This window comes from Xyrauchen texanus, chromosome 39, assembly GCF_025860055.1.
Source record: "Xyrauchen texanus isolate HMW12.3.18 chromosome 39, RBS_HiC_50CHRs, whole genome shotgun sequence".
In the NCBI taxonomy this organism is placed as follows: domain Eukaryota; kingdom Metazoa; phylum Chordata; class Actinopteri; order Cypriniformes; family Catostomidae; genus Xyrauchen; species Xyrauchen texanus.
Genome location: NC_068314.1, coordinates 16,770,572 through 16,785,416, shown reverse-complemented (window position 1 = coordinate 16,785,416; position 14,845 = coordinate 16,770,572). Strand labels below are relative to the sequence as shown.

Sequence of the window (14,845 nt, the reverse complement as noted above, 5' to 3'; positions counted from 1 at the left end):
GGGATGGCATTTTTAAAGGCACCATTTACTGCTGTATGCTGTTGCACATCTGATGAACTACCTGTTTTGAGGCCAATTAATTATGGGCACGTTAATTCAGTTGATACCTGTAAAAGCTAATCAATTCATATAAATAATTGTTTGCTGAACAAGATGATGTCCAAGATGATGTATGATTTTAGGTATTTTTATTATTAATATTATATAGTATGATTTTTACAGCACCTTTCAAACGTGAAATGCAACTCAAAGTAATTGTCACATGAATATAAAAAATAATATGAGGGATATTGTGTGTGAAAGTGAAAATAATTCCAATGATGCTCAAGTGTTATCTTCACTGCCACTTTTGTATGTTATTAACACTTTATAGTGTGTGTGTGTGTAATATATATATACACACACACACACACAGAATAAACAAAACACACACTACATAATATACAGAATACATTTTAATGCCCATTATTTCCCCCTCCCAAACCCTATACTGTCCCTCAACAAACATCCCTGTGTTCAAAGCCTAAATTACACAATGCACACATATAAACAAACAAAAAATATGAGAAAATCAAAAATATGAAAATCAACAAACAAAGAGAAAAGAAAGAATTCCACAAAAAACAGAATCCACAATTACTACCACAATCTTGTCTCTCTCCACATGGTCCTCCTTACTGAAAGCCATCCACAAATACCAGTCCCATTTCTTACCATACTCCTCCTTCTTCTTGTTTTACGGCGGATCGCAGACACATAAGTGCATTACCGCCACCTATCACCCAAATGGACCATTGACACTCTACATACAATCTCCTGATGTACCTTACTCCACCAACCTACATACAATCACCCTTAATTCTTATACCCGCATAGAGGCTGAGGCTTCGTCTGGTGTTGCGTTTTCAGCTCCTCCTCCGCGACCAAGCTGTTTATATGAGATCTGTTCATTCACTGCCACCCTGCCCAATTTGGAGAACCATACTTCAAATGAGGGAGCACTAATTGATTTCCATCCTTTAAGAATTATCTGTCTGCCATTCATTAAACTAGTTTGGACCCAGTTTTCTGTATATTTGTCACCTACTTTAATAACCGCCCCATCACCCAATATACATAATCTGGGGCAGAATGAAATATGAGTATCTAAAACCTCCAAGATTAAATTCTGAACTCTTAACCAGAATTCTTGAATCTTAGCGCTAAACCACAGAGAAAGAGCTATGTGTCCATCCTCCAACTGACATCGCCAGCAGGTAGGTGTGTCTTTTAAACCAAGCCTAAACAATCTAGAGGGAGTCCAGTAGAATTGATGCGAAATCTTAAACTGAATAAGGCATACCCTTGCATCCCTAGACGTAGTTTTAACATTTTATTTGTAATTCTTTCCCACTCCCCATCCTCCAATACCAAGTTCAGATCTCTTTCCCATAACCTCTTAAGAGCTGTTAAGGCCCATCACCAATACATTAAATCAACGAGGAATAATACACTGACGCTTCATGCCCCTTTCCAAAGGCCGTGAGCACCATACAGAGGGTGTCTGCAGCTTTAGGGGCTGTGTACTAGCCCCAAAAATAGTACAAAGTAGATGGTGCATCTGTAAATATCTGAAAAATTTAGACCCAGAAATACAAAATTGCTGTGTTATATTTTCAAATGATATCTATGTGTAACCGGTCCTAATAGCCCCGCTCCGAACGGGACTCGAACCGTGGTCTCTGGGGGGGCAGGTGCACTAACAAGGAGGCTAAAGGCTACAGCCTGTAGCGTCAGTCGCTAGTGCACCTCAGGTCAGGAGAGTGAGGTTTACACGCTGCACAGATATCTACCAGCTGGCTCCCGTTACACTCACCCCCCAAACCTCACTCCCATCCGGGTCACGGCACCAATGTCACCGATTCTACTCTCCCCGCTCCGAACGGGACTCAAACCTAGGTCTCCTGCACGGGAGGTTGGTGCTCAAGGAGGCTAAAGGCTCCTAAAATATTTTGCACGAGTGATTGGGGTAAGGATCACTTGTTCAGTGTAGTCTCTCTTAGGTGGAAGAGACCAATGGGCCAGGTGTTTGAGACTAAAAAAATAGTAATAAAACAATTTTGGGGAGGCCTATGCAGCTGAGGTAATTTACCATTCCAAATAATAGACTATACATATTCTATCAAATTGTTTAAAATAAGAAAGAGGAACTTTTAAAGGGAGAGACTATTGTAGAACTTCAATATCTGGTGAAATATTCCTGATTTTCAATCACAGCTTTAATGCATCTTTGCATGCTCTCTACCAATCTTTCACATTGCTGTTGGGTGACTTTATGCAAACTCCTGCCACAACATTTAAAGCAGCTCAGCTTTGTTTGATGGCTTGTGGCCATCCATCTTCCTCTTGATCACATTCCAGAGGTTTTCAATGGGGTTCAGGTCTGGAGATTGGGCTGGCCATGACAGGGTCTTGATCTGGTGGTCCTACATCCAGAACTTGACTGATCTGGCTGTGTGGCATAGAGCATTGTCCTGCTGGGAAAAACAATCCTCAGAGTTGGGGAACATTGTCAGAGTAAAAGGAAGCAAGATCCAAAACCAACCAAGCTATTGTACAGCGTTCCTCCTCCTCACTTTTAAACAGCGCCACTCTTCCGGTTGTGATGCATTTGCATCAATTCTCACATGTTTCAAATGCCAATACGATTATACCACGCACATACCGCTCCTGCCCAGAAACATAATTTAGCACCAAAAGTGATTGTGCTGCTTTAGAAGACATTAAATTAACCGCTGGAGTCATATCGATGACGTTTATGCAGACTGTCTGTGATTTTTGGAGCTTCAAAAGAGAAATCTCCATTCACTTGCATTTTAAGGACCTACTGAGCTAAGATATTTTTCTATTTTCCTTCAAATCTGTTCTGGTGAAGAAAAAAGTAATATACACTTGGGATATCATGAGGGTGGTTAAATAATTAGAGAAATTTAATTATTGGGTGAACTATCCCTTTAAAAGATGTTCAGATCTGAATATATAGGATATATGAAACTCTATATATTCCGTAAACTACTGTAAATGCATAGCTGCATGATGTTCACTGCAAATGCTTGCACTGTGTATCATCGCATCATACGAAAATAACAACAACAACAAAAACAGCAATCAACATTGACTTTACATCTTTATACTCAGTAAATTAAAGTTATATAATTTTATTCTGGTAGACACAAGCTTTAATGCATCTCTTCCAGGTATTTGTATTTGATGTGGGGAAAAAGGCTTGGAAGTTTTATGACTGGAGCAAAGTGACAACAGTTGCTGCTTTTGGGGAGTATGATGCTGAACTAATGTGTTACGCTCACTCCAAAGGGGCCCGGTTGGTTCTGAAAGGTAGGGCTATCTAGCCTGGAACTCGAAACATTTTTCATTTTTTGATAACATAATGCACATTTCTAAATTCAAATCAAATGATAAAATATATGTTCTCCAAGTCAGTTGTTTTTCTATTTGTGTGATCTATTATGAAATGTTCTTTACAGGAGATGTACCACTCTCAGATATAGTGGATCCAGTAAACAGGACCGCTTGGATCCAAGGAAAAGTCAAACTGGCACAAAGTCAGTTCATGGATGGAATTAATATAGACATTGAGCATGCAGTAGAGACTGGTTCTCCTGAGTATTATGCGTTGACAGCGCTAGTCAAAGAGACAACTGAAAGTTTCCATAAAGCAATCCCAGGCTCTCAGGTAAAAGCGCATAACACTGGAAATTATGTAATCTATTTCTCATCTGTCAAGACCCCTGAAAACCTGTTATCTTACCATGAATCATAGGTATCATTTGATGTGGCTTGGTCACCCAAATGCATCGATAAGCGCTGCTATGACTACCTTGCTATTGCAGATTCATGTGACCTCTTGTTTGTGATGTCATATGACGAGCAAAGCCAGATCTGGGGTGATTGTATTGCCATGGCAAATGCACCCTTCAATCAGACACTGATAGGTAAGCAATGTGTTGATAACACTTTCAAATCTGACAAGTCCTCACTGAATAAATTCCCCAAATGTGCCCATTCTGTCCATCACTGCACATTCAAAATGTTCTGCATTTAATGAAACTGTTACTACGATCAGACAGTAAATTAATTTAGCCTTTTTTTGGTTTCCAACCCACCCAAAGTTAAAGGGAATTAAAATTCTCTCATGATTTACTCATTCTCGTGCCATCCCAGATGTGTTTGACTTTTTCATCTGCTGAACACAAATTAATATTTATTTTAAAGAATATTTCAGCTCTGTAGGTCCACACAATACGGGTGCCAACATTTTGAAGCTCCAAAATTTACACAAGGGCAACATAAAAGTACTCCAGATGACTCTGGTGGTTAAATCTACATCTTCAAAAGAAGATCAATATTTAAGTCCTTTTTACTATAAATTCTCCCCCATGCTCAGTCAACATCCACTTTCACTATGGCATTCTCCTTCTGTTTTTGGGGATTCACAGTCTTCATGTATATCACCCCCTACTGGGCAGGGAGGAGAATTTATTATTAAAAAAAAAAAATACTTAACTATTGATCTGTTTCTCAGCCACACCTATCATATCATATCTGAAGACATGGATTAAACCACTTGAGTCATATGGTTTACTTTTATGCTGCCTTTTTTTATTATGCTTTTTGTAGATTCAACCAATGTTTTAGTCACCATTCACCTGCATTGTATGGACCTACAGAGCTGAAATATTCTTCTAAAAATATTCGCTTGTGTTCTGTTGAATAAAGTAAGTCACACACATCTGGGAAGGCACGACAGTGAGTAAAGGATGAGAGAATTTTCATTTTTGGGTGAACTATCCCTTTAAGGCAAATGTTTGTCTTTCAGCCTATGATCAATACATCAATATGAAAATAGATCCAAAGAAACTTGTGATGGGTGTTCCATGGTATGGTTATGACTACACCTGCCTAAATTTCTCAAAGGTAAGCAATTAACATTTATGTTCTTAGCAGACTTAAAGCAATTTAAAACAACTTATAATACAATACTAACATATCGAATGAATTCATCTCAAAGATTCTTTTGTGATCAGGTTTGCTACTAGCCATCTGTAATTTATGTTTTCAGTGACTGCTTAAAGGAATAGTTCAACAAAAATGAAAATGTTGTCATCATTTACTCACCCTCATGCTATCCCAAATATGCATGACTTTCTTTCTTCAGATGAACACAAAGATTTTTTAGATTCAGATTCTGCTTTGGAGGTCCATACAATGCAAGATAATGGTGACCAAAGCTTTGAAGCTCCATAAAGGCAACATAAAAGTAATCCATAAGGCTCCAGTGGTTTAATCCATGTTTTATTGAAGTGATCCAATCGGTTTTGGATGATAACAGACCAAAAATATGACTCCTTTTCCCACTATAAATCTTGACATCAATGGTATGCTGGTGATCATAATTTCAAGCTTGATTACACTTATTAGTGCCATCTAGCGCTCTGTTCATGATCATTCCTTGAGACTGCAATGGCAAGATGTACACTGAAAAAGGTGTTATACAGTATTTCGGTCTGTTCTCACCCAAAACCAATTAGATCTCTTCTGAAGACATGGATTAAACCACTGCAGTCATATGGATTACTTTTATGCTCCCTTCATGTGCTTTTCAGAGATTAGGTTTTGGTCACCATTAACCTGCATTGTGGACATAGAGAGCTGAGATATTAGTCTAAAATTCTTTGTTTGTATTCTGCAAAAGAAAGAAAGTCATACACATCTGGGATGGCATGACAGTGGGTAAAGGATGAGAGAATTTTCATTTTTGGGTGAACTATCCCTTTAAGGATCCTGGGGGAATTTGATGTAAATTTAGTAATTTGAACAACAAACTAGTGTGTTGAGCTGGTTCTTGATTTTATGACAGGTCTTGCATAAATAATGAACAAGTAATGCAAACTGGAAAATATTACTGATATCGTTATAACCCTTATCCAATCAATCATAATGGCCTTATAACACAATACATTATTTTAAGCACACAATGAGCTCGCAATGGTTTCAACACAGATAAAATTAATGAAAAATGCCTGCAAATGCAAAAGGACAATAGCAAGAAATGGACTTTGTTGATAAATTGACCTTTAACTAAACTCATGTACAAATAGAAGACGTACAGTACAGTAGAATGAGGAGAGTCAATAGAAAAGATCAGTGCAAATAGCCTTAACTGATATGCTGTGTGGTGCTCTCTGTTGTTCTAACAGGCTGGAATTTGTACAATTCCAAAAGTCCCATTCAGAGGTGCCCCGTGTAGTGATGCATCTGGCAGACAAATTCCCTACAGCATTATGATGAAAAGGATCAACAGCTCTATATCGGGAAGACTCTGGGATGAGAACCAGCAAGCTCCTTACTACAACTACAAGGTACAATATTAGTTATAAATGTGTCTCTCATCAAAGATTTGCTCACAATACTCTAATCCAGTGGATCTCAACTAGATTTGCTTCAGAACACCAAGTGGATATCAAGTGGAACAGGCCCTATGTTCAAATTGCATTCACCACGTACATTTGAACTGTTGCCTTCTGGCTGATGCTTCACAGCTCTGAGCACCAGAACCGTCAGGCACAGGAACAGTTTTTTCCCTCAGGCTATCCATCTCATGAACAGTTAAAATTGCCCCATTGAACAATAATTATGTGCAATACACAGCTTAGTCTTTTTATATTTATCCAACCATCCAACCTCTTCTTTAGATTTGCTACGTATGCGTGTATATGTTTATGTATGTATGTATGTGTCTGTGTGTGTGTGTGTGTATGTATGTGTGTGTATGTATATATATATATATATATATATATATATATATATATATATATATATATATATATATATATAAAATGGTCTTATTGTGTATTCTATATGTATTGTTGTGCTATAGGAAGCGTCTGTCACCAAGACAAATTCCTTGTATGTGTAAGCATACTTGGCAATAAAGCTGATTCTGAAATTTGGTCACCTTATTTATATCACAGTTACCATATTTGTGTAATTCTTTTAATGAATTGGGTGCTAAACAAAGCAGACAGCATATGCCAAAAAAAACAACATCAACACCACTTTCTTCAAATATGAATAAGATCTTTATTTTCAGGACACAGATGGCAGGGTCCATCAGGTATGGTACGATGACCCAGAAAGCATTGCTCTGAAAGCAGCCTATGTGACACAACATGGTCTGAAAGGAATCGGCATGTGGAATGGGAATCTTCTGGACTATAGTAATGATTCAATCGCCCGGCAACAGACTGCGGACATGTGGAACGCCCTTACGCCCAGTGAACACAGGAAGTTGGCTGCTGTCTCCTAGGATCCTCCAGCTATTTCATACACATTCGTCTAAGGTCTGGAGGCATAGTCCTCACCATCAATACATGTCAGATTGATTTATTTTTATTGTTTTATTGCAAACAACTCTGAATGAAAGGGACATTCTTGGCAGCAAACCTAATAAAACCTTGCATATTGTAATTGAATAAGTTTTAACTGAACAAATTGAAAAGCATTTGATGGGATCTAAATATTTGCATATACCATGATTCTAAATCAACACCGGCTTAGATAATAGAAGCATTTCTTTAAAAACCATTAAATTGATGATCTTGAAAGTAAAATTAGTCATTTCTGTGCCAACAAATTAAACCAAATAAGCAGTCCTGCTACTTATATTGAAAAATTGAGAGCTGTAGCCTTGATGCATTATTCAGATTCCTGAAATGTAAAAAATAGTAGTACAATTCCTTAAATACTGTTTGTTTTTTGCTTTATGTAAATGTAAAGTCTGATTCTTGGATTCAGATTTTTTTTTTTTTGAAAGAAATAATAATAAAAAAGAATACTTGTTCACAAAAAATATTTGCATGAAATTTTGTTGCATCTCTAATGCTATAATGTCATTGAATTGCTGAACAGAAACAGGTAGTGTTTCAAGGTCAGCACACACTTTCTTTATAACTGAGATCTCTTCTGCATCAGTTCTGCTTTCAGGGCTCGTAGCTCCGTTGATGCTTGTTTTCTCAACTAGAGAAGTAAAGAAAAGCACAACCCAATGTGATGTCATTGATGAAACTATAATAACAGAAATGAAATGGGTAAAGTTTGTCAAATCAAACTTTGATGTTGGCTTGACAAAGCCTTTGTCTTTGTTTTAAAAGTATAAATAGATTGTCAAGTAGACCTTCAGATGAACCTTTCGAAAGATATACAGATAGATGGATAGATTTTGTATTGTAACCTAAAGCCATAATATAGCAGGCCTTTGTGTGTTTGTTTATGTTTGAAATTCTTGACAGTTAGAGTTTGAATTAGCAAGCATTCAGTTGGCCCGTATGAACACTGTCAATGTAAATCAATGAGATATTTTGAATTTTTGATTGTTGTCTATGCGATCATCATTCTGTTCAGTTAGAAAATATATAGCAATACTAAAACAGTCTGAAGGTCTGCGCCATGTTTGGTGGATGTAGCTTGAAAGCTGTAGGATAAATTACAATTGATCATTTTGGTCTTGGTTTAGGGATTTTTGAAAACCCCTAAAAAAAAAGTATGTAGAATAACCATATGTTGGCTTTGTCAAGCAAACATAACGACTGGTGCATGACTGTCCAGTACCTTGATCTCTGTGGCCAGTTTCATTTTAGCATCATCCACATTTTTTCTCAGATTATCGATTTCACAGCTCTCCGTCATAATCTGGATAATGAGCTCATTCTGTAGGTGACAAAACACTTTGTAACGTTGAAGTGTGGAATTTTTGCGTCGCTAACATCACCAAACAGTATTGCAAAAATAATGTATTCAAACAGGTTTTCTGAACACTGTCTCTGCCTTCCAACAAACCGATAGTCTCACCCTAAACTAACACTATTGAACCAATGTTTTTATGTCGGGCTGGTTAGAATACTCAATTGAACCGAGCAACGTTTTTATTATGCTACTGAGCAACAATAATTTCACTTATCGAAGGAATCAACCTACAAATTCATTTATATTACACAACAAATTACACACTTCAGCTTTAAGTTCAAAAATAAAGAAATGGCTATTTACATCCTTGCTGGGGAGCTAATATTCCTACAAATAAAAAAATTAAAAATAAAAACATTTACACATTTTGATGTTCTTGCCACATTATTTTTCTGAATTGGGGCAAACATTACCTTTATCTTTGTGCTGGATGGTTTTCCTGCCATACTTTGTCGTTTTGCACCATCTCGAGCTTGGAGTTGTTGTAGCATTTTACAATAGAAGGTGTGAAGTTCCAGACGCGCACTCTTAAGTGTGTCTTCCAGTAGTGCTGTTGCCTTTTTAGTGTCAAAATATTTCCTCTTCCACCGGTCCCGTGCTGGAGAGGCAAACAAATAAATCATAGCACACAAAAACCTTGAGATCTGACAGATTGAAGTGAGACTGAAACCCTCAGATACCCCAGATGAACTGAAGAGCAAATAACCATACATTCATTTTCTATACATATCCTCCACATTCAGTATGTTTAATTATTGAGGGTATACAATATATGTTTTATTGGGATGTACATGTTTAATTGTTGGGCAAGGTACAATTTGATCCACAACGCTAATTCAAAGTGTGTCGGGGAGTGTATTCGTTTTTTAATTGGTGTATTTGTCTACAGTCCCTTCTGATGCTTATTGGTAAGCACTTTCTCGATCTGGCAAGCTCTGATCTGATTGGTCGGATTGACGCAAATTCTGGGAGTAGGGGTGCACAGGGTTTTTTTTATCAGTCCTTTTCATCAGTCAAGTAGAAAAGGTACCAGTAGGCTGATAGAATAGGTAAAGTTAGCCATGTACAGTAGGTTAGCTATCGAAGCTTTGAAAGTTTTGTCTGAGACACTTAGTAACAAGTAGATATCCTAGATGTCCATGAGCAGAACTGTGTATTCCACTTTGTTTTTATATGTTTTATCTGTGAAATAATAAGTACTTAAGTTCTGATCACAAAGTCTATAGAGATTTTCTGCTAATTTTTTATAGTGTTTAGCGCCTGCTGCCATTATTTATATTCAGTTTTCTGCACTGGTCTACTATTGTGATATAATCTATTTCAGTTAAACCTGCCCCTAAATAGCATATAAAACAAAGCAAACTTTGGTTGGTCGTTTTACATTTGACTGTCAGTCAGGCTGTCTCTTCCTATTTAAGTGGGTGGATCTTGGCCAGAATAAGTTGCAATAAGGACCAGACTTTCCTTTAATTGAGCAGGAGTCCATACCTTGGTTCCTGCGGTGTCTGTTAAGAGCTAAAAGCTCTCTGCCCTTTTTCAGAAGCTCTCGTCTTGTTTGTTCAAGCTCTTTTCTCTGTTTTTTGAGTAGCTTGATTTCATCCAACAACTCACAGCCTAGAAGCAGAAAATGTTAAGTGTAGTTTTCAATGGCAAGAGCATTTGTTCTATTAGACCATTGCTATTGCTGTCTTACTAGTGGTGGTTTGTTGTGTATAAAGTGGCAGGGAGTAGGCAGACAGTGAAGAACTAGATGCTGCTGGGAGTGGAGAGTTTGGTCTACTCACAAAAACCTGTAAAACACATAAAAACACTGAAAGCATCCCCCAGCAATGTCTGTCCTAAATGCCCAGAACATACTGTTTGACCACCAAGCTGCATGAGGAATTTTACTCAGCCAATAAACTTCTTGGTGTCTTTATGAGGATGAGCCATTTACAGGTGCTTCACTTCCTGTTTTGTCTGGGAGATCTCTACTAAAGAGAATATGAGTCTGGAGCAGGGCTCAGAATTGCATCCTAAACATTTTTAGTTAATTCAACTAATATATTTAGTGCCTTTTTTGCATAGGCATTTTGAGTTTAACTGACTTAATCGGATACATTTATCTCACAAATTAAAAAGTGGGTAATCTGAACTGATTGAATGTAGTTTATTTAACTGAACATAATCAGTTTAGTTAGCTGAACTTAAATTGGATGTAGTTATAACAACTTTACTTTAGTTTCCTGAAGTTTAAGGCCTGCCATTGTAAAGTTAATGTTCAGTGAACTTTTATTGTCAAGTAAACCTTGTATGTTTTGTACTGCAAGATGTTTTGTACTGCAACACGTGATAGATTGAGTAGGAGGCACATTGGTGTCATTACTTGACACATAAACCTCAGTAATGGTGATAATCAACAAACATCATGAAGTAAATTTTTAAGCTCCAAAAACACAAAGGCAGCATAAAAGTAATCCATAAGACTCCAATGGTTAAATCTATGTCTTCAGAAGCTCTATTATAAATGTGTGCGTGAGAAACAGATATTTAAATCCTATTTTACTATGAATTCTCCTCCCTGCCAGTAGGTGGTGATATGCACGAAGAATGCCAATCGCCAAAAACAAAAGAACAACAATGTGAATGTGACGATTGATTGTTTCTCACCTACACTTGCCATCTCACTTCTGAAGATATGAACCTAACCACTGGAGTCTTATGGATTACTTTTATGCTGCCTTTGTGTTTTTTTAGGAGCTTCAAAGTTTTGGTCACCATTCACTTGCAATGAATGGTCCAAAAGAGCTATTTAAATTTCATTTAATTTCTGAATTGAAATATAATATTGAATTGTAATCTTGACATGCAGCTTTAGAGATTTCTGTCTTTCTCTCCATTCAAACAGACAGGAGTTGTACTTGTTTGCCTAGAACCTACATCAAAATAAGCCTGGCAAGATGTCTGCCGAGTCTTCAAGTGGCTTCACAATTGAAAACAGTACAAATTTTGGATGACTTCTTAAATGAGCTCACAGCGTTTATTTATTGACAGCAATATGAGATCACTATGATCAGATCTTACCACATCATCTGTATTTTCTCCACTCGATTTCAGTGTCAGAGAGCTATTGAATTTCCTAGATGTATAAAACAGGGTATTAAAGACAATTCAGTAATTCCAATATAAACTTTTACTATTAATAGTATATATATATATATATATATATATATATATATATATATATATATATATATATATATATATATATATATATATATTTTCACATTCATATTTGGTTACATCTATGTTTAAATGTTGTTCACCAAAAGCTCATTTCACAATGGCCAAAGCCAAAAGAATTAAACTCACCTTGCCAGTGCTGGAGAATCCCCAAATGACTTTTGAGCTCCAGAATTTCTGTCTTGTGTTTTTAAACAGTGTTTCTTTTTCATAATTGTATCAATTTTCACTTGAGAAAGGCCTTCCTGCTTCACATGTCTTTCTACTACAAATTTAATGTAAAAAACAACAAATGTTTTGTAATGAGTAAGAACTTTTATTTATACCTGTTACATTTCTAGATGAAGCAGACCAACCCATTTGGGTTCACAGGAGTGCAACTACGTAATTATTTCAATGAATATGCCATATGGACTCTGTAAAGTAAAGTGTGGCCTGTCAGAGTTGTTCAATCGTTTTTAACGTGTGTCTCTGTTTATGTTGTTAGCTTTTCATACCAGGCTGTTTGCTTACGGGCTCCATCTGATCTTGTGAACTGCATGTCAGATGATGAGTTTCTATGGATGCTGTACCTTCATCATTCTCCTCCTCTGCCCCATCCATTAGGACAGACTGCTGAGGTCCTTTATTGATTGAGGGGAATTTAACGGGCTCTTTCATCATACCTGATGCAGATGTTGGTCTGGGTAAATCATGATTGTGAGGGTCAGCATTGCTTATTAAAGTGTAAGGAGTGAGTGAATTGGAACAGAGGCCACTATCATTTTCACACAGTGGTAAAATGTAAAGCTCTGGAAAAGGAGCCTAAATTGGAGGCAAGAGAAAAAAAGAAATTTCTTACTCCAAAATAACTATGTTAATTACAGTAAATCAAAATAAACTTAGATGCCCTTCATGTTACAAGCACTTACAAATGGTGGAGTGAATGATTTCACTGTCAGTTCTCCCTCTTGTCTGAATTTAACCTGACATCAAATGAAAAAGTACTAACAGTTTATTTTAAAATAAACATAAGACATTAACAAACATTACATAATTGTGGATCAGTATGTGCATTCAAATATGAACATACGTTATATGAAAGTAGCAGTTTTATAACATTTGAAACTATTTGAATATGCATTAATATTAAAAGAGGGCTATAATAGTCATTAATGTGGAGATTATTGGATTGGGGCTGTTATTGTTAATATGATTAATGTTATCATACAAATTTAATGTATTATAAAGTAGAAGAGGACTTACAGTATTTGAAATAGGACTTATTCTCCAAATGTATCTATCCCAAAGTTTCACAAGCTTGTCGTTATCAACATTAGTTGGAGTATTGGTGTATTAGAGATGCCTTCAACATTGAGTTATTTGCTCTTATTTCTTTTAAGCTGCTTTATTCATCTTAATTAGTAAATCTTGTATATTATTCTGTGATTGTAGCTACTCACCAGAGCCAAACTTCTGCCAACACATTTTAAAAACACATATTTATCAGTGATCCTGTCAAGCCCGAGGAATGATCCGAGATCAGATCTGAGATCAGATAAACTCACATCTGAATCAACTCTGAAACAAACAGATCAGACAGACTCACATCTGAATCAACTATAAAACCACACTAGCATACATTAAGGCAAGACTCAACTATGTAATAAAGTTAGATTATAATGGAAGGTGTTCTCATTGGTATTTTTCATACTTTTCAGGTAGGGGCAAGTTGTCATTTCAGATGATTCATTAATTGCTGTTGTTCAAAAGGTTTAATTAATTTTGTGTTACATTCCATTATTGTTGTTTCTTGAAATATTAGATTTTATAATTGTTTTACTGTTCACATTTTGTAGAAAAGCCATTAAAAACGTAAGAGTAAAATGTGGGAGATTGCTTGTTTACTTTTGATACAGTAGACCCATTTCAAACGAAGATAATTTTCACAAAAAATATGCATAATATTTATAATAATATAGTATAGGCTATACATAAAATACAGGCTTAATATAAATACAATATACAGCAATTTGCCAAAGTGACAACTTACCCCGCTATTGGTCACAACACACACGGTATGATATTCAATATATATATATATATATATATATATATATATATATATATATATTATATATTATTATTTTATTTATTTTTTTTGCATATAAGGCTTAAAAGGTTTGTGTCTATACAGAAATTGACTTTCAAAATAAACCTTCCCCGAGAAATATTCACTTGAGTAAAAAGTATGACAACTAGCCCCGGGTGTGAGTTCAGTGATCTCAGTAAACTGACCTGATGAATCCAGCTGATATGAAAGTGTCCACAGCATCAGCTGACACTTTATTCAACCTCCGATCAAACTGATCATCGGGTACATAAAACACATGAAGCTCCACGCGCTTTATGAATAACAAATCGATACATTACAACACAGGCAGGCGTATGCAGATGTTGATTAAATCAAATCGTATCTGCCATAAATCAAATAATGTAGTTAGAATAAAACTTACCTCTGTGATTTCATTCGTCTTGCCAGTAAACACGCTCATGGTCACTTAGGCAATGTTACTCCATTATTAACTTTTTCCAGCGTGGACTGGGAGGTCTTGCGTTTGTGATCGCGTCTGGTGAAGTGCTAAGTAACATTATCTTGAGTACTCAAACAGTAACAGTGTGAACGGAACACTGCTCATAAACACAATGAGCTTCGGTGTTGTAGGCTACGTGTGTTCAGAAAACCATTTTTAAATGAGCATGCCTAGAAACAAATCAAAACGTGTGTGTGTGTGTGTTTGTGATAATTTTATTTTCATTCTTACATTCTTTTGTTTCTAGG

The 14,845-nt window shown here is 36.3% G+C and overlaps 2 protein-coding genes across 2 annotated transcripts in view; one reads left to right on the top strand and one right to left on the bottom strand.

The window, feature by feature from the left end:
* Window positions 1-7,897, top strand: part of ctbs (chitobiase, di-N-acetyl-) — an 8,241-nt gene extending 344 nt beyond the window's left edge. The window contains exons 2-7 of the mRNA XM_052111319.1: window positions 3,237-3,375; window positions 3,525-3,733; window positions 3,821-3,992; window positions 4,877-4,974; window positions 6,258-6,419; window positions 7,151-7,897. Coding sequence (XP_051967279.1) covers window positions 3,237-3,375; window positions 3,525-3,733; window positions 3,821-3,992; window positions 4,877-4,974; window positions 6,258-6,419; window positions 7,151-7,366 — 996 coding nt within the window. The 3' untranslated portion in view covers window positions 7,367-7,897. The remainder of the gene's footprint in view (window positions 1-3,236; window positions 3,376-3,524; window positions 3,734-3,820; window positions 3,993-4,876; window positions 4,975-6,257; window positions 6,420-7,150) is intronic.
* Window positions 7,898-8,004: 107 nt separating this feature from the next.
* On the bottom strand, window positions 8,005-14,558 carry spata1 (spermatogenesis associated 1). The gene is made up of 12 exons (XM_052111435.1): window positions 14,520-14,558; window positions 14,302-14,408; window positions 13,467-13,584; window positions 12,936-12,989; window positions 12,522-12,828; window positions 12,154-12,286; window positions 11,866-11,920; window positions 10,482-10,592; window positions 10,291-10,408; window positions 9,216-9,400; window positions 8,668-8,766; window positions 8,005-8,076 (listed from the first exon to the last, which is right to left on the bottom strand). Exons 1-12 carry the CDS (start codon window positions 14,556-14,558, stop codon window positions 8,005-8,007), a joined length of 1,398 nt encoding a protein of 465 aa, XP_051967395.1.
* Window positions 14,559-14,845: the final 287 nt, after the last annotated feature.